This window comes from Paroedura picta, chromosome 7 (genome assembly GCF_049243985.1).
Source record: "Paroedura picta isolate Pp20150507F chromosome 7, Ppicta_v3.0, whole genome shotgun sequence".
In the NCBI taxonomy this organism is placed as follows: domain Eukaryota; kingdom Metazoa; phylum Chordata; class Lepidosauria; order Squamata; family Gekkonidae; genus Paroedura; species Paroedura picta.
In genome coordinates, this window is record NC_135375.1 from 15,542,759 (window position 1) to 15,569,890 (window position 27,132).

General features: G+C 50.4%; 1 protein-coding gene across 1 annotated transcript in view; it reads right to left on the minus strand.

Annotated features, from left to right (window-relative positions):
• Positions 1-26,928, minus strand: part of MBD2 (methyl-CpG binding domain protein 2) — a 53,029-nt gene extending 26,101 nt beyond the window's left edge. The window contains exons 1-2 of the mRNA XM_077346798.1: positions 26,471-26,928; positions 1,384-1,543 (exon numbers count right to left, since the gene is read on the minus strand). Of these exons, the coding sequence (XP_077202913.1) occupies positions 1,384-1,543; positions 26,471-26,586 (276 nt within the window). The 5' untranslated portion in view covers positions 26,587-26,928. The remainder of the gene's footprint in view (positions 1-1,383; positions 1,544-26,470) is intronic.
• Between the last annotated feature and the right edge of the window lie 204 nt (positions 26,929-27,132).

The window sequence follows — 27,132 nt, forward strand, 5'->3', positions numbered from 1 at the left end:
CCCAAGCCGCAGCAGAAAGAAAATAATGGCCACAAAAAACGCCATGAAAACGGATTCCAGGGTACCTTGAAGGAATATTTCAGGCCACTACCTTCACATACACAATTTGGATGGGTGCATGAAATACCACCCTGATTTGGACAAGCAATCATAGCACAGCGGGCATGGCTGGGGTGCTCCGGTGCAAACCCCGGTTCCGCCATGAGAGTCACTGACCTTCAGCTGGTCACTATTTAGCTTTCTGCTTAATCCAGCCTTTCTCAACGTTTTTTACTGATGAGAAACCCCTGGAACATTCTTGTTGATGAGCTCCCCTCACTGGCAGTCTTCAAGCAAAGGTACACACTTTTCTTGGATGCTTTAGGATGCTTAGGGCTGATCCTGTGTTGAGCAGGGGGTTGGACTAGATGGCCTGTGTGGCCCCTTCCAACTCTATGGTTCTATGATTCTATCATTAAGGCTTTGAGAAACCCCAGAAGTGGCGCAATTGTGAAGAAGTTGGGCAGCATAGCTGTGCATACGCCCACCTGGGGCCCCTTCTCACCCCCTCCAGGCCCATAATTGGCTGGGACGGTGAACATAAAGGTAACTGCGCTAGATGTTATGACTTCCAATGATGCACAGACGCTCATTTTAAAAAATTATTTCGCGTCTTACACTCCAGACTTCTCCCTGTGTATTCTGGCAGCTAAAACTCCACACAAACACAAACCCACTGCTAACAATCACAGAATCACAGAATCATAGAGTTGGAAGGGGCCATACAGGCCATCTAGTCCAACACCCTGCTCAACGCAGGATCAGCCCGAAGCATCCAAGAAAAGTGTGCATCCAACCTTTGCTTGAAGACTGCCAGTGAGGGGGAGCTCACCACCTCCTTAGGTAGCCTATTCCACTGCTGAACGACTCTGACTGTGAAATTTTTTTCCTGATATCTAGCCTACATCGTTGTACTTGTAGTTTAAACCCATTACTGCGCGTCCTCTCCTCTGCAGCCAGCAGGAACAGCATCCTGCCCTCCTCCAAGTGACAACCTTTCAAATACTTAAAGAGGGCTATCATGTCCCCTCTCAACCTCCTTTTCTCCAGGCTGAACATTCCCAAGTCCCTCAACCTATCTTCATAGGGCTTGTTCCCTTGGCCCTAGATCATCTTCGTCCCTCTCCTTTCAATTTTATCTACGTCCTTCTTGAAGTGAGGCCTCCAGAACTGCACACAGTACTCCAGGTGTGGTCCGACCAGTGCTGTATACAATGGGACTATGACATCTTGTGACAAAGATACATGCAAAGGGAGCTGAATTCATTATCACTTTTTATGAAAAGGAAGATCTCAGCTTTTGTTTTGCGCTTGCATGATAATAAAGCACGGCTGCTGACAAACCTTGTTTTGACTGAGCGAATCATTTCGTAACCGCTGTTTGTTCTTCTGTAGCTTGCTGGGCATCATCTTCCCCGTCCGGAAGTCGAAGCTGCTGAGGTCCACGGTGTTCCCCAAGTACCTCGCCAGCTGAGGCTTGCTCCGGAACTTCTTCCCGCTTGGACTACAGATTAAAAAAATAAAATGTTTGATGCCGGTTGGAAAGGTTTTGGCTTCCGTTAGGTTCAAACGACACATTTCGTTTTTTAACATGTGATGTGTGGGGTCCTCTCACCTGACTTTGATGGTCACAACTCAAGTGTGAGGAAACTTGTTTCCCAAACATAGGTGGCCCCAATTAGGATCAGGACCACAATACATGTTTCTGGGAACCAACTTGGTGTAGTGGTTAAAAGCTGGTTTGAGTCCCCACTCCTCCACGTGCAACCATCTGGGTGACCTTGGGCCAGTCAGTTCTTTCAAAGCTCTCTCAGCTGCACCTGCCTGAGAGGGTGACTGTTGTGGGAAGAAGGAGGCAGGGTGATTTTAAGATACTTGGAGGCACATGAGGCCTTCTGTGTGATGTTGGAGCAGTCACATTTCTCTAAGAGCTTTCCAGCTCCACCTGTCTCACAGGGTGAGTGTTGAGAGGAGAGAGGGAAGAGATACATGAGGCCTGCTATGTGACCTTGAGCTGGTCTCAGGTCTCTCAGATCTCTCCAGCCCCACCTGCCTCACAGGATGTATGTTGTGGGGAGAGGAAGGTTAGGTGATTGCAAACCACTTGGGAGACTCCTTTGGGCAGTAAAAACAGTGTCCAAAAAAAATCCCAGGTCTTTTTTTCCACTGTAGAAGAAGAAGAGTTGGTTCTTAGGTGCCGCTTTTCTCTACCAGAAGCAGTCTCAAAGCGGCTTCCAATTGCCTTCCCTTTCCTCTCCCCACAACAGACACCCTGTGAGGGAGTTGAGGTTGAGAGAGCCCTGAGGTTACTGAAGAAGAAGAAGAGTTGGTTCTTATATGCCACTTTTTCCCTACCCAAAGGAGTCCCAAAGCAACTTACAATCACCTTCCCTTTCCTCTGCCCACAACAAACACCCTGGGAGGGAGGTGAGGCCAATGATGAAGAAGAAGAGATGGTTATATATGCCGCTTTTCTCTACCAGAAGTAGTCTCAAAGCAGCTAACATTCACCTTTCCTGTGGCCTCCCTGTTAGCCCAAATTCCCCTCTCTATGGGATGCCCACAGACTGCCCTGTGTTGCTCTTGGAAGGGGGGTGCGGAATCCTGAGCAAGAGCAGGAATTGGCCCTCAGTGGGGGAGATTCCACCAACAGGAGTCTTTGGGAGCTTCAGCATGTCGTCAGGGTGTACGGTCACGATTTTATGTAGGTAGATGCCACCAACCAGGTCGCATTGCAATATTGTACTAGACCAGTGGTCCCCAACCTTTTTATCACCGGGGACCACTCAATGCTTGACAATTTTACTGAGGCCCGGTGGAGGGGTAGTTGACTCCTCTACTCTCAACCACTGCCCTAACGCTCTCTGATCGCTATGGTAATGTTTAAACATCCCTCCAAAATAAGATACAGACACGCCACAACAATGAACATAAGGAACATTTTATTTTCATGGAAATTTTAACTCATGACAATGACAAATCAATGGGAACCCTGAGCTTGTTTCTCTGCAACGAGATAGTCCCATCTGGGAGTGATGGGAGACAATGACACCCAAAGTGTGTTGTAAAGGGCCGGGGGGGGGGGGGGAGAAGGCGTCCTTTGCAGCCCACCTCCAATTAGTCGACGGACCACATGTGGTCCATGGCCCACAGGTTGGGGATCGCTATACTAGACCACTGATGGAGACCCTCAGGGTTGAAATGCCTTTGGTCTATGGTCATACTATGTACAACCATTGAGACTGCACGTGCAATATTTTCAAATATTATCATCCTTTCAGCTCGCCGCAATTTATGAACTCAACGTGTTCTAATCAGTCCTTTCACAAGATTGTGCTGCTGCCACCTCACGGTGTGAGGGATGACGCAGCATGATTTCATTAAAGGACTGATTTGAGTTCATGAATAAGGGTGGACTGCAGGGCTGGTAATTTTCGTTTTGTAAGAATCAACATTTTGTTACATGAAACTGTTGTTCAACAGCCAGTGAAACTTTAATTTAAGCGACACTTGTTATCTCATTTAAAAGAAGATATTCAGTATTCCACAGTTGAGTTTAAAAATATTTTAATCAGACTTTGAGTACGCTGGGTCCCAGCGCTGCCTGGCTCCTTTAGTTCAGTTCCGCTTAGCTTGCGCACTCTCCCCTGTTTGTTGCACCCATCTCCTGGAGGTTGGCATGGTACAGTGGTTAAAAATGGTGTCTTCTAAGCTGAAGAGCCGGGTTTGATTCCCCGCTCCCTCCCATGCAGCCAGCTAGGTGACCTTAGGCTAGTCACAGCCCTAATAGTGCAGTTCTCACAGAGCGGTCCTGTCAGAACTCCCTCAGACCCACCTGCCATGGGGAGAGGAAAGGGACTGCAAGCTGCTTTGAGACTCAATAAGAGAGAGAAAAGCAGGGTATAAATACCAATTCTTCTTCTCATTGTAACGCTAAGCTGCACCAGCTTTATGATAGACCCACCTGACCCATCCACAAAGTTGTTACCTCTCCCTTGCTCCTGGCTGAGTCTTCGAAAATAAGAGCACCTGCTGAGAATGGGGAAGTCAGCCAACCTTACTGGAAACAAAACATATTTACCGAGGTGTACTTGGGTAAGTGTTCAAACAATACTGGGGAGGTGGATTCTCTCCTGATGGCAGCGTGCGCCTTCCCTGCGTTTACTTTGGTGTTTCATTTCCTGCTTGGAGCATGTGAAGTGGGAAGGACTGACAAGCATGCCAAAAAACCCGGTGACAGGTAAAGGAAGAAGAAATAGGCATTCTTTATTGTAAGAGAACTGCACGCTAGATAGGAAAGACAGAATGGGTGCTTCTAGCTATTTGACTAAGCTAGGATAGAGGGAGATTGTAGAAGGCGTGAGCGGCTCTCAGGGTGGACAAAAAAGAGAGAGGTAGTGGGGACTCCAGGGACCTCCGGGGTCATCTATTCTAACCCCCTGCACAATGCATGAAATTTACAACTATCTTCCCACCCACAACGACCCCAATTCCATGCCCAGGTGATGCCCCACCCCCAACCAGAATCCCTGGCCAGGACTTACTCCCAGAAAAGTGTCTTTATGGGCCAAAACATTTGTAATTTTTTTTTAAGTTCTCAGTGCAAAAAAACTGTGCTGGGGAGAAGTTATGTTGCCAATTTTGCTGCTCTATGTGGAGTGAACACATGTAGTCCCCCACCACCACCACTTTGGGTAGAGGAAAGCAACATATAAGAACCAGCTCTTCTTCCTTTTCTTTGGAAGGTTTTAAGCAGAGACTAGAGAGTCATGTGACAGAAAGGTAATTTTATGAGAAGCAGCCGCTCTCTACTGACTCTCTACTGCCCTCCCCTGAGAAGCCAATGGATGCTGAGACCTGATGCCCCCAAGTGTTTTTAGAAAGTAGTAGAAGAAAAACAGTTGGGTTTTTCACCCTGCTTTTCTCTAGCTGAAGGAGTCTCAAAGCAGCTTACAGTTGCCCTCCCTTCCTCTCTCCACAACAGGGACCTCTGCGAGAAAGGTGGGGCTGAGAGAGCTCTGAGAGAACTAAGACAGGCCCAAACTGACCTACTTGTAAATAGCTGTAGGACCGGATTGAAACGGGGTTGGATTTTATACCCCACTTTTCACTGCCTGAGGGAGGGGAGGCCCAGAGAGCTGTGAGGACAGCTCTAACAGGACTGTGACTAGCCCAACGTCACCCAGCTGGCAGCACGTGGAGGAATGGGGAATCATACCCAGTTTGCCAGATTAGAAGCCCTTGCTCTTAACCACTGTAGCAGCTGCACCAAAAGTGTTCTCGGAAACATTCTTACCAACAAAATGCAAAAAATAAATAAAGGGGGGGGGTCTGGCTTTTTAAATGCTCGCCCAGACTCCCGACAGATGAGTTTCTTCCTGTTCTCCGCAGCAGCATAGTTTCAAACCTCGCAACAAAGCCGCGTACTCAGGAGTCCGGATGAAGAGGGACGACGTTGCAAAAGCATTGTGTGCATTTCAAGCTCACGGAAGAGTCAGAACGAAAGTAGCTCAGACTTAAAATAGCCCCAAATTAAACTGAGCTGGCCAAGTTCCTGGCACACACGTCTATTTTGGTATGTAAGCAACCATAATACACCTTGGGGGGGGGGGGAGGGATGCAGTGGTGTCTGAAAAAATAGCGACCTTTTTATGTCCGAATTTGCATGTAGATTCAAAGCAGAGGCCTCCAGGCACTGCCTGTCAGGGACCTCCCAAACTCCGGAACCAGCCCTGACGCAGTTGTAGGAATATGCAAGATCTGCAGTGTGCATAACTGAGCAGAATATACAGGATGTCCTGCAGGGGGCATCGGAGGAGATGGATATTTAGCTTAGATAGGATAGGAACTTCCTGATGGTTTTCTCCCCCAGTGTCCTGATTGGCTCAACAGGACACTTCCTGTTTTTTGAGCACACTTCCTCTCTGCTTGCCTCCAGAAGTCTTACTGAACTACACACAACGGTTCACTAGATAGTTAGGTCTGTCTCTCTTTCTGTACATACTTGTTTCTCTTCTGAATAAAACTCTTTTATTGTTTTAAGCGACCTGGTGCTCTAGCCCTTTGCATATTTAAACTCTACCAACACCAGCATGAGGAGCTGCTGCATCAGAACAGATTCAAATCCTTTGCATCTATTTTTCCTATCTAATTCACCTTAACCCTGCCTTCTTCCCCTAATGGGAAGCTAACACAACTGTGGCTCTCCAGATCTCCATGGACTACAATTCCCAAGAGACCCTGCCAGCAGGGGCTCATGTGCATTGTAGTCCATGGGCATCTGGAGAGCCACAGTTTTCCCACCCCTGGTTTGCAGCATTCTCCTCTCCTCCGTTTTATCCTTGCAACACCCCTGCGAGGTAGGTTAGGCTGAGCGAAGGTAACTGGCCCAAATTCACCTGGGCATACAGATCTAATTGCCCGACTGCTTGGGATCTGGTTCCCTTACTTATGACAGGCGCAGAAACAGGAGGGATCTGTGTGGGACGGGGAGGTCTCCCTAGCAGAACACCACAGAGATTAAACCAGGGTAAAGATCACAGTCATTTCCTTTGACTCAGCGAGGCTGCGTTTTGCAAAAGTGTGTCTCAGCGGAAGCCGGAAGCGTCTCTCGCCGGTGTGATGACATCCACTAAAACCACTTAAGGAGACCGAATGAGTATGCGGAGGGCTCGACATTATTAAGAGGCTAAAACCGAGGCAAGACGGTATGAGTCAATCTTGGGGATTGGGGAGGGGGGTACTGACTGATATGCACATCTGGGTTATAGCTCCACAGGCCTTCCCCCAATCCGATAACCCACAGTGACATGCAGGGTTGCCAGATCTGGGATGCAAAATTCCAGGAGGTTTGGGGTGAGGAGCTTCAGGAAGGGTGGATCTTCAATGGGATGCAATGCCATAGAGTCTGCCTTTCAATGCAATCATTTTCCCGGGGGGGGGGGGGGGATTATCTGGACTGCTTGGAGATCAGTTGTAATCTCTGGAGATCTGTAGTCACCACCTGATAACCCTAGTTATGTGTGTTGGAAGTGAAGGACTTTGCACTGTCCCTTAGCATAATCTTCAGAGGGGAACCATAGAGAGGCAGAGAGATAGATAGGCCAGGGCTATGGTCACCAGGCCATGCCATGCCATCGGTGGGAGGGGCGCTCTCCGTGAGCATCGCCCACCCGCTTACCCGAACCTAGAAGAGTGCCCTGGCATGCTGACATCACCCAGAAGTGATGTCAGAGACGTCAGGGGCATGCTCTCGCTTTTGGGGAAACTCTATGGTAAAACAATCAGCCTCAAACAATGGAGTTTGGGCCAAAATCTAGAACGGCTCGTTGAGTAGGGTGGCTTACTGAGCCCAGCTCACTGGGTTGGCAGTATATAATATACATTAAATAAATAAAAAATGTCACACACACACACACCCTAAGACCCCAGTGTGCTGATGTCACTTCTGGGTGATGTCAGCATGTCAGGACGCTGTTCCTTTTCCTGGGAGAGGTCCGGGGGGGGGGGGGGGGAGAAGGATCATTGCAAAAGGGCTGTTCAGGGGAGACATTTCTGCCTGCTTTCTAGAACCTTCAAAGCAGGGGGAGCAACATCAAAGTGGGAACTCCCTCCGCCCCAGTGGGAATCTGGTATCTGTAGCCAGGACCATGATAATCTTTCCCTTCTATTGCCCTTATGATATCACTGTTGTAGACTGCTGCTCTTACAGAAACCTCCTTCCTTCTGGCTTGGCACCTTCTCTCCACACTACGCCTCTCTTCTTCTCCCCATCTTGGCACCATAAGGGTGGAACGTGCTTCATGCATCTCTAACCCTCCTAGCTAGATTAGTATCGTCTCTACTCTATCCCATGTAGAATGGGGTTTCTTGAAATAGACTCATATTAGTTGGCAAAGAGGGGAAAAGGCTCAGTTTGTTCATTACTTGGTTGTTTGCCAACACAAAAAAAACCAGACAGGTGTAGCGCTTAAGAGTGGTCGCTTAAAGCAGGGATAGTCAACCTATGGTCCTCCAGATGTTAATGGACTACAAGTCCCATGAGCCCCTGCCAGCAAATGCTGGCAGGGGCTCATGGGAATTGTAGTCCATTAACATCTGGAGGACCACAGGTTAGAATCATAGAATCATAGAGTTGGAAGGGGCCATACAGGCCATCTATTCCAACCCCCTGCTCAACGTAGGATCAGTCCAAAGCATCCTGACTACCCCTGGATTAAAGAACCCCCTTCCTGAGACAGACAAATGTTCCACTTCAGTGAAGATCATGCCCTAAGATGCTTCCATGCTTGAGGGGTCAGGAAGGGGGCTTGAGGGCAAGGTCTCAGCTAACACTCTCAGCAACCGATTATATATTTGTTCATGATTGTCTTAATGTGGACATCTTTGTTGTACACATAACATTTCCCATGCAATTCCATCTCAAGTGAAGGTGAACAAATCCAAATTTTTGTTTTTCCCTATTCATCCCTGGAATTTGTTACCCATGCTCATGATGCCGCATGTAAATTCACGCTCACACTTTGCCTAGAAGTTTGAATGGATTACTTCCTTCCCATGACATCTGAGGAAGTGAGCATGCCCACGAAAGCTCACACCTTGAATAAAACTTTGTTAATCTTAAAGATGTATTTGGATTTCGTGACACAGTTTACTAATTTAACAGGATTAACTTTATATTTCCACTGTCATCGTCTGAGGAAGAGGGCTTGCACTCGAAAGCTCACGCCTTGAATAAATCTTTCTTAGTCTTAAAGATGCCATTGGACTCTGATTTTGTTTTGTCGTGCTGCTTCAGACCAACACGGCTACCCCACTTGAACCTCTCTTTGTTCTACTTGAAGTTACGGTTGCCAAGTAGTGGCTGGAGATCTCCTGGGACCACAACTCATCACCAAGTGACCGAGACCTGGAGAAAAGGGCCACCCTACTTGAAGGGTTTCTGGAATCCAAAAATAGACTTGGCCCCTTTCTGGAGGAAGACTTGTTTTTGCCTGTAAGCCCACTGCAGACCAGTCTAGGATCTTTAAAGATGCCTGTGCAATCCCCAGTGCAACCGAAAGCAGAAAAGTCCACTGCAGGGGTAGTCAAACTGCGGCCCTCCAGATGTCCATGGACTACAATTCCCAGGAGCCCCTGCCAGCATTCGCTTCTGGGAATTGTAGTCCATGGACATCTGGAGGGCCGCAGTTTGACTACCCCTGGTCCACTGAGAGGGAGACAGGGAGGGGGAGGGAGATTGTGCCAGGCTCTGTTTCCACGCCTACAGTTCTTTTAATAGGCCTCCCCTGGCCGGCAAGTGCTTCCAGAGGCCGCCTTCGCGAGGAGGAAAGCAGGAAAAGTGCAACCCAATCCCCAAAAGCGGGGGATTTGTTCAGTCAGAAGGAACGGAGCTTGAAAGAGAAAGCTTTCTGAAGTAGAACGGCGCTTTAAAGCTTTTCTTTGCTGCCACCAAAGCTCATTACCTAACAGTCAAAACACAGTCAGAGACCCGGCTCAGATTACAGATATCAGGGGAAGAGCATGAAAAAATGTGCTTCAGACTCCCCCGCCTGCAACTGAGAACTCACAGCAGTGGCTCCCGGGGGCGGGGAGGGACATCATCCTCAGTCACTGATCTTTAGGGGTGCCAACCTTAACTTTGGAAAAACCTAGAGATTCGATGGTGCAGCCTGGGGGCAGTGGGGTTTACAGAGAGGGTGGGATGAGGAGGGCGGAGCTTGAGAACGGGAGGGGCCAATGGGATACAATCACACAGAGTCCGCCATCGAAAGCAGCCAGCCCTAAAGGACCACCTCTCCCAATACGCCCGTCATCTGGAGGGCAATTTGCTCCATAAACACCAATTTGTTGGTGCCCCCTAGCCAAGATTATACACGGCTGGTCTCAACTAGAGAAAGGGGCTTTCTGCCCCGGCTCCAACCTGGTAGACAGGGCCTGTTTCTATCTGGGCCCTGACTGGGCTGCTGAAGTTCCGCAGGGCCTGTAAAATGCCACTTTTTAATATATATAATAATTTCAAATAATTTCAAAATGCCACTTTCCCGCCAGGCCGATGGTTGAGACCAGGGCAGGCCAAAGCTTCATGGGCCTGCCTCCATCTCCGCCTTCTTGGCTCCCCCTATTTGATGTCACGTCCAGTCTTGGGTAGCTGACGGAAGGCGGGGGAGTGTGGGTTTCAAAATGCATTTAATTGTGATTTGATTATTGCGATTGATTTCATCGAATGTGTGTTATTGTTGTGGACTGCCCCGAGCCCCTGTGGGGAGAGAGCCCTCTGTTCTAAGCCCTGTCTTCTCTGCAAGGTAATAGCTACAGGGATCGGTTCAACTGGCCACTTTAAGGAGGATTCTATGGCAGCGTACCCCACGGAAGCCCCTCCCCTTCTCAAACTCCGCCCTCTACAGGCTCCACCCCCCAAATATCCTGGTATTTCCAAATTCGGAGCCGGCCATCCCAATTCTCAGGTTTCCCTTCTGAAAGGTAACGTGGGATTTTATGTAACAGTTTACCTTAGTGATTCTCCCCCCCCCCGCCAACACTTCCTTCCTTTCCTGTATCTTCTTAATAAATAAAGAATTGGCCTTACAAGTAATTTGTTCCTTAGTTTGAACCATGACTTTTTTCTGACTCCCCCCCCACACACACACACACACACATTGCCTGTTTTCTGCTCAGAGAGAGATATAATTTTTTTAAAATTCAGAGTGAAGGTTTTGCTCATTTCAAACCTCCACATTTAAAAATGCAGTTCTTCACACTTGGCCTTGAGCATGACACAACCCTCGCTCGTGGACTTTTAACAATTGCGGAGGAGAGGAAATATCATCGGTCTGAAATTTGGCACATGAAGTGACTGGAAACATAGCAATTAAGAGACGCCTAAAAGAAGAATCTGCTCCACTATATATTTCTGGTAAGGCCTAGGAGGAGGAGCTGGTCTCATGGCTTAAGTGCCACTCAGCACTTAACACCCACTCAGGGTGGCTGTCCCGCCCCTGAGTTCCTCTTCCTCCAACCAGCTTGCCTGTCCGTCCAGTGGCCAGCCAACCACATTCCGTCCCCCACCCCTGACCACTCCCTCCTCCTACTTCCCTCTGAGGCTTGGAGGCTGCAGATCCCTGCTGCATGAGAGCTGCCCCTGTGGGTGAGTTCCCTAACAGCTGCCTGCAGCCTTTCCAGGTCCTGGGGAGAGGGAGAGGCCATCCACGGAGTTCTTCCACCTCCACCCCATCTAGCACCCGTTGTATTCCTGAATGCAACGGGCTTGGCTCCTCGTTACATATGTAAACTGTTAACATACTAGAAAAAAACTTTTTCTTATATTGGACATGGTCAGGGTTGCCAGCCTCCAGGGAGATCTCCTGGGATTACAACCGACCTCCAAGCAACAGGAAGTGGTTCCCCTGGAGATAATGGTGGACCTAATGGCGTGATACCCCACTGAAGCCCCTCCCTTTCCTCAGGCTCCACCCCCAAAGATCTCCAGGTATTTCCCAACCCTAGGCAAGTCTGAGAGACAAGTGAGAAGAGAGGGAAGAAAACACAATTCTTTTATGTGCCTTCCTGTTTTAGGGCATGGAGTGTCTGTATTCCATTGGGGGGGGGGGGATATATTTTGCTAAAGGCTTTTCAAACTCCTGTTTAAAAAAAAAAAACTACAGACATATTTTTAATTAAGTGAGTCCCATGCTGCAGCTTCCAACAGCTGAAAGCTTTGGCCCCAAACTGTTTACACCGGGAGTAACCTCCACTGTTTCTCACACTGCTCCTCATTGCCGCTGGGTTAACCAACAATTAGCACTGAATATATACAGAGTCTTTTGCAAGATCAGGCCTTACGCTTGAGACACTTGCCTCTACAGAAGTGCACATCGAGCAACGAGGCCCGAGGTGCCTAGTTTTGAATTTCATTCCAATTCTTTTTCTTTTTGGCAGACAATCCACAGAATCGCTCAGGGCCCTGGGTGCAATGTGTGTTGTGGACGTTTTCCCACACGGAATCCCGGAGCAAGATTTCATTTCTGCCACGTTAAACAAACCAAAACACGCATATGGTAAGAATCATTAAAATTAGTTCGGAGGTGTTCTTCTTACAGGCATACTGAGAAATATTTCTGCATAGATAGATGTGTGGTCTCGTAAATCCTGACAATGCTTTCCTAGAAGTAAGCAGCCCTACTGTATATGCCCCCCTCCATTTCCCTGGCCCCCCAGCTGAGTGACAGCAGAAAAAACTGGCTGGAGATGAGAGGCCTCCCCCCAAATGCAGAAACAAAAGATCTGATGAGCTAAAAGATCTGATGACCTAATAATACGACTTGACAGGTGCGCATTGCACAATACTGTACCAGCATAAATGGATGTTTTGGGTGCACAATTCAACTTTTAGAGAAACTTTTTAAAAGCTGCTTTTACATCTAGTAGATTTCCATGGGAGAACCATGCACATTTTTAAAACTTTCCTATTGTCAACAACTACAAAGTATACACACACACACACACATGCATCTGTACCATAAAGTTGGACAGGGATGGTGGGAAGAGTTGTGAATCATCATGTACCCGATTGGCCTTCTGTCCAACAAATGTCCAATCAAGCAGGCTGTCCCACCCCTGATAGGCCATCCATCCAACCAACAGCCAGTCGGGTAGGCTGTCCCACCCCTGGCTGCATCCCCCTCCACTGCCATCCTGCTCCACTTTATTTATTGTGAGAGGTAATGCTGCCAACGAGCACAAGCTGGGAGGAAGGAGGAGGGCCTGGGACTGCAGCTGGGACCAGGACCTGGGAGGGGTGAACCCTAGCCTCACCGGTGAGTGGGGGGGCAGGGAAGGCTAGCACTCTCCCCACCTCAAAAAGGCCCACCATGGACTCTCCAGGCTTCAGCGGACCTGCCCTGGGCATGGAGGGAGAGAGGAGGTGAGTCCTCGCCAGCACTACCCTCCCACACTGAAAAGCCCCCCCCATGGCCTCACCAGGCCACCCTGGGGGGGGGTGGGGACAGAAGGTTAGTTCCCATTATATTTTAAATTACAACCAGTTTTTTTGCTGGTATATACATAAAATCAAACCAATAGGAGGGAAAACACAAATACATATGATTACTATCTGGAGAGTCTTTGCTTAGATAGGATTCCAAACTCGCATTTTAATGCCTTTGATACGCCAAGTCTGTAGAACCAGCCATCATTTTACTACCGAAAGCTGGGAAAATTCCATTTTATCCTACACTAAATTGCCTTAGGACTGTATGCTCCGCCTAACACATCCACGTGATGAAATCCTTTGGAAGAATTTATGTCAGCCAAGCCTAAAAGAAAAGAGTTCCAAAATGCACACGATACAGATCTCAGCATACTAATCTTCTGAAGTCTGGCTAGGTTCTTACAAAAGAGCAGCTCCTTGAGCGAAATAGTTTGTGCGGTTGCCATGGGTTTAAAAGGGGCTTCATTCTGTTTGGAATTGCGCTGCGATAGAGTCACATCAGTGCCAGGCCCAAATCTTTGATGCCATCTTCCAAACTTACAAGGCCGCCCAGTGGGTGCAAGTGATATCAAAGAAATCTTCTGCCAAGAATGTATTTTACAACATTGCAATTTTCTGTAGGTGGGATACTGGTCTCCAGGGCTGATTCTGCACTTACTATGTTTTTTCCATTGTGGATCTTGCTGAATTCAGATCAATTTGAACTCGGGTCTCCCTCTATTTCCCCCCCCCCCCATTGAAACAGAAAGTGTTCTGCACTTGATTGGGGAAGCTCAGAACGAGGAGAAAAAGCCAAGCTCAGCAAGGGGTCTCTTTCTTTGTTTTCTTGAACAAGGGGGGGGGGGCGGTTGGAGACAGCAGAGGAGGGGAGAAATAAATCCAAGAGGCAAATCTCTGCTAAAAGAAGGTAGGGCTTCTGGAGCACAGTCACTTTAAGACAAGTCTTGCAACCGGGAACCAGGAAGTCTTTGAACTGACGCCCTGGGCAATCAGGGAAGGCTGCTTTGCTATGACACATGGAGAAAGGAGTTAATTCGCAAAAAGCAAAAATCTGCACGTCCTGATGCCGTTTTTTCAAATATCAAGGGTTATATCCACATCTGAATATCGCAGGGGAAAGGTAGGGTCACTCTGGATCGATCATGCATGTTGCAGAGGGAAAATTTAAAGCGCCCCAAATCAAAATGGAAATTGAATTCACTGTAGATGGAAGGGATTTATTCGAACTGGAAGTGGGTAAGAAACCCCATGCAGATTACACCCAGGTGAGACCTGAGGATCCCCTGGAATTATAGCTCATCTCCAAGGGACAGAGATCAGTTTTCCTGGAGAAAGTGGCTGCTTTAGAAGGTGGACTCCATAGCATTATACTCCACTGAGCTCCCTCCCTGCCTTGAATCTTACCCACACCCGGCTCCACTTCCAAAGTCTCCACTTCCAAAGGCAACCCTAGATCAAAGCCTCTTGGATAACTTTGGTCCACTCACACTCTTGGCCTAACCTACACTGCAGGGTTGTTGTGAGGATTAAAAGGAAGTCCAAGGAACAGTAAGCCTAAGCTGCCGGGAGGAAGGGTGGGTTAAAAAAATGTTAAAAACCCCAAAACATCTGCGAGAGAACACAAAGTTTCTGTTCCACGCGCTTCTGCTGGAAATCAATATGATCAAGGTTTGCAGAGGAGACATTACCGCAAGGAAGAACCTGCAAATGTTTCTCGGGCAGTGGGGCAAAGAAACTGCAAGGAAAAGGGAAGGGACTCCTTTTGTGCCAAACCCCCGCGCTGCTCACCACCTTTGCTGCAGAGTGGACTTCCCCCAGGCACTGCTGAAAGGATGTGGAGGAGGAAAGTTTCTCCCAAGTGTGACCCTTTGGGAGGATTAATAATAATAATAAAAAAAAACCAAACACATAATTGGAAAGGGAAGTGAAAGCACCTCTCAAATGGTCTTACTTTCTATTCAACAGACTTAGGCAACAGGACTCGCCCAACGAAAACCATACTGGCAGATATAAAAAGCAAATGGCAGTTAGAAGAATACAGTGAGTCGATGGAGAGCCTCAAGATCCTCAGGCCCTAACCAACCATCACTGGCCGTGGAGACATCTTTCCAGCTCGGTGTAATGGTTACAAGCAATGGCTTCTGATCTGGAGAGATGGGCTTGATTCCCCACTCCTCCCCATGCAGCCAGCTGGGTGACCTTGGGCTCGCCACAGCACTGATAAAACTGTTCTGACCGAGCAGGAATATCAGGGCTCTCTCAGCCTCACCCACCTCACAGGGTGTCTGTTGTGGGGAGAGGAAAGGGAAGGGGACTGTAAGCTTCTTTGAGACTCCTTCGGGAAGTGAAAAGCGGGGTATAACTCTTCTTCTGCCAAAAAGACATTCCCCACATATGCCATCGGAGTCACAGAATCAGTTTTTTGGTAAGAGAAAGAAAGAAGTGTACTGGTACTCAAAGTTGCACCAATTTCTATCCCTCCGCCAAAAAAAAAAATACTGCTATTTAGTATGAGCACTCCAAAAGTCCTGCATAACTGCATATGTTACCAAGCAAGCCATCCCTTTTTGCTCTGCGGGCACAAATAGACTGGTGATCCCCGATAAGTGAGAAGTTTGCATGGCCTCAAAGAGGACCAGGGCCTTTTTGGTCCTGGCCCCTGCCTGGCAGAATGAGCTTCCAGAAGAGCCAAGGGCCCTGTCAGAGCTGACTCAGTTCTTCAGGGCCTTTAACACAGAGGTCATCTGCTAGGCCCTTTGACTGTGGTCAGGCTGACAAAAGATCTTGCCCTTCCTCTGGGGTCACTGGCTTGTAACATCACCTCTGGGGACTTGGGATTTGATTTAGGATCCGGCGTGGTGGGTTGGCAGACTGGAGAGGCTTGTGGAGGGGGGGGGGGGTTGTAGAGTGTAAATTTTTTTGATATGATTTTATTGTCTATTTTATTGTTGTTAGCCGCGGCAAGATGGCAGGCCTGGAATGGCAGCCTACAACTATAATTTAATAACTAAATAATTTCCCGACTGACTACTTCGAACAATTGATCACTATGACAAATATCATTTTAAATCCCCTGCTGTTTAAGGTGAATCTTGCCTCCCCAAGGGGACTATAGGGCAAAACACCCGGCTCAAAAAGAAGACATTTCATCAGCAAAAGCAGATCGCTTTTAACACTGAGCAACTGCCAGCAATTATGTGGGTTTTATAGTCACGTTTTTATTTTATACCCTCGTTTACTACATTGTTAAACTGACATTCTCTTATGTATAACTGTTTAGATTATATAATACTAGATTTAAAGCCCGTTGTACTTTTAAATACAATGGGCACCAGAAAGGGGGGGGAGGCCTTTTGGGCCTGGGGTGAAGGCCTGCTTCCCCCCCCTTCCGTCTGGGCCTAGAAGCCTTTGCGCCTTCTGATTGGGCCCTCACCCGGACTGGCCACGCCCACTCTCCGCCCACTTAGGCCTTAGCCTTTTATTTAACAGTGACCCGCTGTTAAAGATTCTTTCTTTGGGGGGGGGAGTATGTTTTAGCCAGCCTTTTGCTCACTTCTACAGAAGCCAATGTGTTTTTTATGTTTCATGTTGGAAAATTGCTGGTCGATGACCATACTAAATAAATTGAATTGAATCATTTTTTTTAAAGAGCCCAAAAGAGGAAGGGTACCCAAAAAGAGATGCCGTCTAAAAAGAGGACACCTGGTAACCCTAGGGAAGTTGAACTAAGTATTGCATGAACTAAGGCTGCCGATTTTGGCAGCACTCAGGTGTTCCTGCATCATATTTCGCCCCACCCAAAATTCAGGTGTGAGTCAGGTCTACTGAGGGGTTGCCAAACTCCAGGTGGTTGGAGAAAATCCCAGGAGAGGCAAACAATGAAAAGGAATGTAAATTATGTAGTTGATTCTGACCCAAAAGTCTTCACAGAAATGCTTCAGGTATGTTTAGATTAATGAATCCTTCCCAAAAAATGCTTTGAATAGCAATCGTTAGGTCTGTGTTCTATCTCCATAGGACTATGTTATTTGTTCAGATCTTATTTTTGGTTATTCACACAGATGAAATCTTTCTGAAGGAATATTTCCTGAAAATAGCTTTAGACAGTAGCGATTCTATTCCCCCTAAATTCCAGGGGGTGCCTGCACATCTCCCAGAATTAGAGATGATTTCCATGCCACAAAGATCAACCTCTGGGTTGGAAATACCTGGAAATTTCGAGGGTGGAGCCAGGAGAGGGTGGGATTTGGGGAGCGAAAGGACCTCAGTGTTGTATGGTGCTATGGAATCCCTCCTCCAAAGCAGCCATTTTCTCCAGGGGGACTGTTCTCAGTTGCCTAGCAATGAACTATTAACTCCAGAGGACCCCACAGGTCCCACCTGGGCTCATCCCAACCTGGTCAAAATACCTGCTTTGGATGCTGGACTCTATGCAGGGGTGGGCAAACTGTGGTTCTTCAGATGTCCATGGACTACAATTCCCATGAGCCCCTGCCAGCATATGCTGGCAGGGGCTCATGGGAATTGTAGTCCATGGACATCTGAAGAACCAGTTTGCCCACCCCTGCTCTATGCATCATACCCTGCCGAGTCCCCTTCCCAAATGCCATCCCTTACCCACCTCCAAATCTCCAGGATTCTCCCGACCCAAAGTTGTCAACACTAAATTTTAGTGACTAAAACCACCAAGTGTTTTGTTTTTCTTAATCCAATAGCTTTAAAGGTGCACCAAACTCTTCCTCAGCCTTTTTTGGGGGGGGGGGAGAGAGGGAAAATTGAAGATGCTTTCTTACATCTAGGCCTGCAAAAATCCCCCGTGCTTGGGAAGTGACCCCTATTGACCTCCAGTCCAGCTGGGGGGGTGGCGGGAGGCACCTGGCAATGCAAGGCCTGATGCATGAGAACAGGCAGCCACAAATAAAAGGGAAACTTCCGTTCGCCTCCAGCCCTTCCGACTGATCTGTGGGTTTCCCAACATTTCCGATTTTCCAGGCGGCCTTCCCAGCAGGCCTGCGTCACGAAGGCAGGGCCGAGCAGTGGTGCCGGGTATTGACCAATCATAAGCCCCGTATTTGCATAGGGCTGGAGCCCTCCCCCCCCCACACACACACACACTCAAACACACACACACCCCGGTCCAATACAGGCAGTGGCCGTGACTGAATCCCAGGAGGTCGGCTTGCTACAACAGCTCTAATGGCCAGGGGGCCGGCAGAAATCCCCAGCGCACGGAGGACTGGCTAAAGAACCTGACAGCTGCGACAGGATGCATGCAAACATCCCCCCTTCTCAAGAGGCCGGAGCGTGGGGGGGGAATGCAGGCGGGATCCCCAAGGCCTCTGCTTGTTAAATGCAGCCTGCGTTGAGCAGTAAACAAAGCCCTTGAGGGACTTTTCGTGAGGGCTGGAGCAAAGGAACTGGGTCAGAGAAGGCCCCGGGGAATGGGCAAAGGTCTTGAAAGCCTTGGGGGCTTTTATTGTTCTATTCGTACAGAGAAGAACAGAGCGCGGAGTTCTGGGCTCGCGTTTTCAGGCCCTGCGGCCGCCGTCGGCGCAGTGTTTGCAGTCCGGTGGGCTGCAATTTGGAAAGCGCTCTCGAACCTCTGAGGCTCTTTGTCGAGTTTATAAACACGTTTCCCAGGCAGTTCTCGGAATAGCAGCAGAAACGTCACAGATCGGTCCAGCAGGCCAGGGGCCACGGCCCGGCCTACGGGTAGAGCGGCCAGATTCCTTCCCTCCGGCCCGCCACTGGCAGGGGATGGTGAGGGTCAGGTCACCATTTATTTGCCAGGAACACAGGTTCCCCTCAGACTGTAGACCAGGCCAGCTGTTGCCCCCCCAAACACCAGGAATACAGAGCCAGAGTGTTTCATCTAGACCTTGTGGCAGATAGCCACTCAAGGGCCTCTGCTCCATATGATAATCTAATCCCCTCTCAAAGTTTGTAGCTGCCACCACTTTCTGTGACAGTAAGTTCCGCATGGCAATTTTTCCTTGGATGAAAAATGTCTTCCATTTATTTGTTCTATTTCCTTGAGTGCCCATGAGAAGGAAGAAAAGTACTTCTTTCTAGCCCTAATTAAACAGCTGCAGAAGTATTAGGGAAAAGGGGCCACACCTAAGAAGAACAGTTGGTTTTTATACCTTGCTTCTCACTACCCAAAGGAGTCTCAAAGAGGCTTACAATTGTCTTCCTTCCCTCTCCCTACATGACACCTTGTGAGGCAGCTAAGCCTGAGAGAGTCCAGGGCAGAGTCTGCACTTACTTTGTTTATTCCATTGTCAATCCTGTTGAATTCAGATCGCTTTGAACTCGGGTCTTCCTCTCCCCCCCCCCTCCCCATTGAAATAGGAAAGTCTTCTGCACGTGGTTAGGGAGGCTCAGAAGGTGGGGGGGAGGCAAATGGAGACTCTTTCTCTGGAAGGGGGGGAGAGGATCCAAGAAGTCAGAGGAGGGAGGAAAAAATCCTTTGTTTTCTTGAAGGGGGGGGGGGGAACGAAGAAGGCACACACAAAAATCCAAGGCCACAGAAGTTGAGAGAAATTAGGGGCTTCTCCTTTGAGGCAGGCTTGTCACATGACCACCTGTAGCCAATCACGGGTCCTCTACCACGGAGGAGAGCCCAGATTCAAAACAATGCGATTTTCTGAATATATTCAGGATTAGCAGCAGTCTGAGATATCCCACAATAAAGGTAGGGTCACTCTGGATCAATCCTTCTTGCTGCAGAAGGAAATTTTAAATCGCCCCAAATCCAAAGGGACATCGCATTCTGTGTAGAGGGCAGGGACTGAATCGATCTGGGGTTGGAATAAAAGCTCCGTGCAGTTTACACCCTGGAAGAACTGGGACGGACGCAAGGTCACCCAGCAGGCCACATGTGTCTCAAAAAGGTTTCTATTCACCCTCCTTCCCTCTCCCAATTACAGACCACGGGCTAGTCCAGAGCACTCTCAGCCCCACCAAACTCACAGGGTGTCTGCTGTGCGGAGAGGAAGGGCAGGTGATTCTAGGCTGCTATGGGACTCCTTCCAGTAGTGAAAAGTGGGTGATTAAAAAAAAACAGCTCTCCTTCTTTTCAATCTCTCTCTCTACCAGGAGAAAAGAGCAACTCATTCTGCACCTGCTTTTGCAGCTGGAATTTCCTGTGTGAAACAGAAACTCTGCTTCAAAAGTGGGTTGAAAGTACATTATCCATTGTGTGCAGAATAACACCTTATAGACTAACATTTATGGCAGGGTAGGAGTCACTAAAGAACTGAGCAGTGACTCTCAAAAGCTCCTCCCCTGCCACAAATCTGGTGAGTCTTTGAGGCGTTCCAGGACTCTTGCTCCTTTCTACTGAAGAATGAAGCAGTGACTCACGGAAGCTCCTCCCCATGTCATATTTTATTCAACTTTGGGTCTTACAAAATATCCAAGGAGATGGCCAAGCTAACCCTGCCCACAGTGAAATGTGGGAGAGGTAAAGGTAAAGGTAAAGGTATCCCCTGTGCAAGCACTGAGTCATGTCTGACCCTTGGGGTGACGCCCTCCAGCGTTTTCATGGCAGACTCAATACGGGGTGGTTTGCCAGTGCCTTCCCCAGTCATTACCGTTTACCCCCCAGCAAGCTGGGTACTCATTTTACCGACCTCGGAAGGATGGAAGGCTGAGTCGACCTTGAGCCGGCTGCTGGGATTGAACTCCCAGCCTCATGGGCAGAGCTTTCAGACGGCTGCCTTACCACTCTGCGCCACAAGAGGCTCCCTGAAATGTGGGAGAAGGACTGGTCAAAAGCTATCTCCACTATGGCACCCGGGGGCATTGCCTCTCCCACTTTGGGCTAACTCCTCCCACTATGCTGAATGGACAAGATGGGGTTTATCCAGACATGCATTTCCTCTGACACAAGGGTGTTTCCCATCCGCAGAAGAGAGGGTTTCCGTCCATCCCCCCACTCGGCAGAGCAGACACGTACCCCCTTTGCCCCCAATGCTGTTCCCGAGGGAGTGCTAAAGTAGGAAGGGGGCATGGGAAAGTGCCACTCCACAGAGTCCAAAGATGGCTGGATACACCCCGGTACTGCTGGGCATTTTGCCCAAACGTAGCAAAGCTCTATCAGCAGGTCGAGGCCTTTTTGCAGGAGCCACACCCATGTTGCTTGCCTCACGCAGTAGTGGTGGAACAGCTCTTGCTGGGCTCTTTCTCCTCCTCCTCCTCCTCCTCCTCCTCCTCCCTCCGCCCTTTCCTGTAACTGCCACCTGTCACTTTGTGGGTCACTCAGGGACAGAGGCAGCAAGGCCTCTGTCCCTGAGTTCCACTGAGTTCCAAATTCCACTGCAAAGGAGCACCGGCCTCCCCCCCCCCTGATTCCTAAAGCAGCATGAAATGTGCTAGGAGCAAATGCAGCCTGATTCTCAAATGCCAGCAAAAGGGATTTTTGAAAGGAGCGCGGGGAAATTGGTGACGGCCGCGTACCGTGCCCGAGAAGAGGGTCTTGAGAGCATCGTTCCCCCGGACCGATGAAAGCTTTCTGAAGTTCACGTTAATGTCCCCGCAACTGGAATAACGAACACAGGGGCAGTCCGATCCTGCCTCTCGCCAGCAAGATGGCTGCTGGGCATCACAGGTTCTGCACAGGGACCTGCATTGCTGCCTCCAAATGACCATGGGCAGATCTGCTGGGCTCCCTTGCAGGTTACTTTCCCCCTGAACATCGCCTGCGCGGGCAGCAACTGTCTCCCGCTGCCTACGCCAAGGGGAAAACGAGTTACACAAGTCTCACTTGCAGTCAGTTCGGGACGCCAAGATGAGTGCTTGGGGTTGCCAGCTGCAAGCTGGAAAATGCTTAGAGATTCAGGAGGTGGAGCTTGGGGAGGGCCGGGCTTGATTCCCCACTGCTCCACATGCAGCCAGCTGGGTGACCTTGGGCTCGTCACAGTCCTGTTAGGGCTGTTCCCACAGAGCACTTCTGTCAGAGCTCTATCAGCCCCACTTCCCTCACAGGGTGTGGGGAGAGGAAGGGAAGGTGATTGCAAGCCGCTTTGAGACTCCTTCGGGTAGTGAAAAGCGGAGTATAAAACCAACTCTGTCACTTGGGGATTGGTTGCAATAGTGGGAGGTCTCCAGCTAACCTCTGGAGGTTGGGAACCCTCTGAATTCTAGAGTACCCAGAAATGACCAACTTGGGTATTACGCAAATTCCCCATACCATAAAACTCCAAAAAGCAGATAACAAGAGCTTCAAGGAGTACACTTTACAGAATTCTGATGCAACTTCATTTACAAATTCACATATGGGTGTCTTTTCCAGGACTGCAGGAAGTGGGGCAACAAAGAAAGAAATGGGCAGCTCCATAGAAGAGCACCTGGACCCCACTGCTAACACCCATTGTGTCACGTCAGTCAAGCCCCCCTGTTGCTGACTCAGCTTTCTGTGTGCAAAACCTGAAAAATACCATGCCAGGCTAAACTCTGTTAGATCACCTGTGTACATTTTATTCCATGTTATTATATGAATTCCGTATTATAAGAAGGGAGAAAACACAGCACTTTGAGTGACTTTCCTCGGCTTTGCGGCTCTTTAAAAAAAGTCACTGAAGACTGATTAGAATAGGAAGCGATAGAATCTTAAATGTTCTCCCTACCAGCTATTTTTCTTCTCCGAGTGGCCCCTCCCCTCTCCCTGGCTTTTTCTGCCATCAAGTCACAGCTGACATGGCAACCCCGTAGGGCAGGGGTAGTCAACCTGTGGTCCTCCAGGTGTTCATGGACTACAATTCCCAGGAGCCCCTGCCAGCAAACGCTGGCAGGGGCTCATGGGAATTGTAGTCCATGAACATCTGGAGGACCACAGGTTGACTACCCCTGCCGTAGGGGGTTCAAGGTAAAAGGCATTCAGAGGTGGCTTGCCATTGCCTACCTCTGTGTAGCAACCGTGGATTTCCTTAGTGGTCTCCCATCCAAGCACGAACATGCTTAGCTTCCGAGATGAGGCTACCCTGGGCTATCCAAATCTCTCCCCTTTCTTTATTTGGCTGTCAAATCACCGCTGATTTAGAAGAAGAAGAGCTGGGGCTTTGTATGCCGCTTTTCTCTCCCCTAAGGAATCTCAAAGTGGCTTACAATGTGTGGTCTGTTTGTCTATTGGCCCACCTACCTGCCAGAAGTCCTTTTGTGCCAAGCACATGAGTACTATACAGGGGTCTGCAGCAGAAGGCCACTTTTCTCTACCTGAAGGAGTCTCAAAGCGGCTTACAGTCGCCTTCCCTTTCCTCTCCCCACAACAAACACCCTGTGAGGGAGATGAGGCTGAGAGAGCCCTGATATTACTGAAGAAGAATTAGTTCTTATATGCCGCTTTTCTCTACCCGGACACCCTGTGAGGTAGGTGAGGCTGAGAGAGCTCTGAAAGAACTGCTCTGTGAGAGCAGCTCTAACAGGACTGTGACTAGGCCAAAGTCACCCAACTGACAGCATGTGGAGAAGTGGGGAACCAACCTGGCTCTCCAGATTAGAGGCTGCCACTCTTAAGCATACCACCGTACCGGCTCTCGGGTAGGGTTTTCAAGATAAGAGACAAGCAGCGGAGGTTTGCCATTGCCTACTCTGTGAACCAGCCCTGGACTTCCTTCATAGTCTCCCACTGAAGCACTAACCTGGGACGACTCTACTTAAATTCCATGATCTGATGAGGTTAGGCTAAACTGGACTGTCCAGATAATTTAGGTAGGCAGCCATAGTGATCTAAGCCAGGGGTAGTCAACCTGTGGTCCTCCAGATGTTCACGGACTACAATTCCCATGGGCCCCTGCCAGCATTTGCTCATGGAAATTGTAGTCCATGAATATCTGGAGGACCACAGGTTGACTACCCCTGATCTAAGCGACAGAACCATGTGTGAGTCTGGTGACATTTTTCAGCCCAACAAAGTTTAATTCTGGGTATAAGCTTTCATGTACATGCACATCGGAAGGGAAGGCCTGACCTGTGCATGCAGATGAACTTTGTTCTAGCGGAAATTACTGAGAGCTGCTTATTTGTTATTTTTCCTGGAAAAGGAGAAGAACGCCGGGGAGGGGGAATTTTGAAAGGACACCAGACGGCAAGGGGTTAAGCCACCGTTCCCCAATTAATCCTCCTTCAGTCCCTAACGGCAGCCCCAAAGTGTTCCTTTCCCTCTAAAGAAAAGCCAAACGAAAGTTTGGAATCCAGCATAACGCACAGCTTTGGTCTTCAAAGGCGCAAGGCGCTGCCAGGAGAACGTCAAAGGGGAACGGGGCAGCTAGCAAGAAGCACCGCGCAGCAGCGTTGATGGGTGAAAACAGTCGCACGGCCACAGTGGGAGAAGAATGCAACGTGGCAGCAGAAAACAAGAAAGGGGTGTGGGGCGGTGTCACCTGGAGACGGCCAAGAACGGGAGGGAGACGGAGCGGAACGGGCAGCAGCATCGGGAGATAACTGAGCCGCAGGAGGGAGCCCTTGCGTGGACATCAGAGAGGCCTTTTCCCTTCCAGGAAATACAAAGACGGAGGAACAGCCTGTCCTGGGGACCGGCTGAGGAAGAACAGAGGAGCGCCACTGGGAGTACATGATCCCCTTCACTCCAAAGAGCCAGTGTCAAGCCGCCTGGTGCCTTCTAGGCCGGGAAGGATGGGTTCCAAGCAAGGCCTGAAGCGTGACAGACAGGTCACAAAACACAGGTTTTAAACCTTTTCGCCATGAGCCAGGTCTGAAAAGCAGGGTCCACGTTTCGAAGACGGAAAGCAGCCGGGGAGGTAGCACAGAACGAAGGAAGGCAGCTATGCGCGGACAGTGAGGGTTGAGAGACGACCCGGGCAGGTTCATTTCTCGAGGCTCTTCGTGGCAACCCGGGTGGGGCAGGAAGCTCGGCCCAGCATGGCTCCCGGCCTCGCCAACGACAATAGAGGATATTAATTCAGAGCGGGAGCGACGGGCAGTGTGGCCTGGCGACATGGCGCAACTTTACAGCTGCACGATGAATGTCGACTTCTTTCGATGCTGCCAGTGCGTCTCTGCGAGCGCACGGGTGACCTCATTTGGAGATGACCTCCTCAGTCTAAACATCAGGCCCTCCATGAAGGTGAGGCCTTGCAGGGAGATGGGAGGAAACAGCCCTGTACTCAGGCTCGTTTCACCTTTCCCTCACAGAGCGCATGGAGAGAGCCGGTTTCCTCCCTCGTCCCACTTTCTGGCAGCGAGGACATGTCATAGTAGCTCTTTGTGACACACAGGCAGGGCCAGGCTGGAGTCTCCCACGCAGGAGAGACGAGAAGAGGGTGGGTTGTGGTTCCCCACCCACCCACCCACCTTTTACCTCACAATGCGCATGGAGAGAGCCAACTCCATTTTCAGGGGGCATTTTCACGGCACATGGAGAGAGCCAGTTGGCATTTTTAGGGGCCACCGTGCTCCAGAGAAAATCTGGCCTCTCATCACACATCCTGACCCCTTTCGAAGGAGTCAGATCAGAAGATCCAATGTGTCGCCCAGACGATCCAGAAAAGCGCAATCGAGAGCATCAGGCACAAACTCCCCCCCCCCCACCACCCTCAAACGACACTAGCACATAGACGCGGAGCATTTCTCCATGCCGCTTTGCTTTTAAACAACGTGATTTCTCCGCTTGGCCGATAAAGCTGTGAGCAAAGTTTTAGCACGCCAAGCAGGGCTGCCACGAGGCTCCGCGGTGCCTTGAAAGGAGGGTGTGATGGAAATGGCACAAACACGGACGGGTGGAGAAGCCCTCTGGGGTCAGGTCACGGGGCTCCAGGGGCCCGGATCCTGCCCTTAGGCCTCCGGCGGGTCGCCCACGCTGGCAGGCCACAAAGCAGGCCAGCTTCCAGGAGCGGGAGCCGGAAAAGGCAGTTCTCCCAAAGCGAGAAAACTGGAAGTACTGGAAAGAAGGGGACGGGTGGGGTGGCAGGTCCCCGAGCCAAAGGGCTCAGGGAGAGGAGCGGGTGAGGCACACTATCACGGCTGGCCTATATCGCTCCTTGCTAGCATGAGCTGGCCAGCAGCCAAAGGCCAAGCCGGAGGGGCAGACCACGGCAGGAGCCCAGGATGGCTACAAAGAGGCAGACAATGGCAAGCCACCTTGCGCACACATCCCTTGCCTTGAACCCCTTCTCTCCCCATAAGGCAGCTAGATCTTGACAAAAAGCAACCTCTCATGGCCACCAAGAGCCCTGCAGCTCCAGCCTAAGCAGCCACCGCTGATTGGGCAGCCAAGCGCGGCCTCCCCAAGGCGCTAGTCCTCATGAAGAAGAAGAGTTGGTTCTTATATGCCGCTTTTCCCAACCGGAAGGAGGCTCCAAGCGGCATACAAACGCCTTCCCATTCCTCTCCAGCCGCAAAGGGGGAAAGCCTTTTCCCCAACGAGGACACTGTTTCCAACCAAGCCCTCTGCCCATGGGCAGAGGATCCGCCGCGCAGGCTCACCTGAAGTAGTAGACGTCGCTCTTGCCGGCGCTGAGGCCGGACTTGCGGATGACCTCCTCCTTCTTCCAGCCGGGGGGCAGCGCCGGGCAGTCCACCCGCTTGCCTCGCTTCTCCATGCCGGGAGCCCTTGGAGCGCGCCGGCCGAGGCCTGCCTGCCTGCCTGCCTGCCTGCCGGCGGGGATCCCCGGGCGCGCGGGGCTCTCCCGAGGGAGGCGTCCGCCGCTAGCGAAAGCCCGTCGTCGGGGCGCCCGTCCGCCTCCGCCCGCGCCGGTCCGGGCTGCTGCGCGCGCAAAGCTCCCTTCCCGCTGCCGCCGCCGCTGCTGCCCGGGGTCGGGGTCGGCGGCCGCTTCCGCGAGGGAGCCTCGGAATCCGTGTCATCGGCGCTCGGAACCTCGGGGTCATAGAGCCCGCGCGGCGCGGCCGAGCCAGGCGAGGAGGATGACGGCACGCAAGCTGGGCCGGGCCGGGCGGGCGGGCGAGCGGCCAGCGCCCGCCCCGCCTTGGCCGCCCGCCAGCCAGCCAGCCAGCCCCGGCTGCGCCCTGGAGACCGCCCCGCTCTCCGCCCGGCCAGCCCTCGCCTGCCGGGGCGGAGCCGGCCCTGCCGCCGCCTGGTCGCCCGAGCCGCGGCCATCGGGGCGCTTCGGGACAGCCGCGCCACGTGG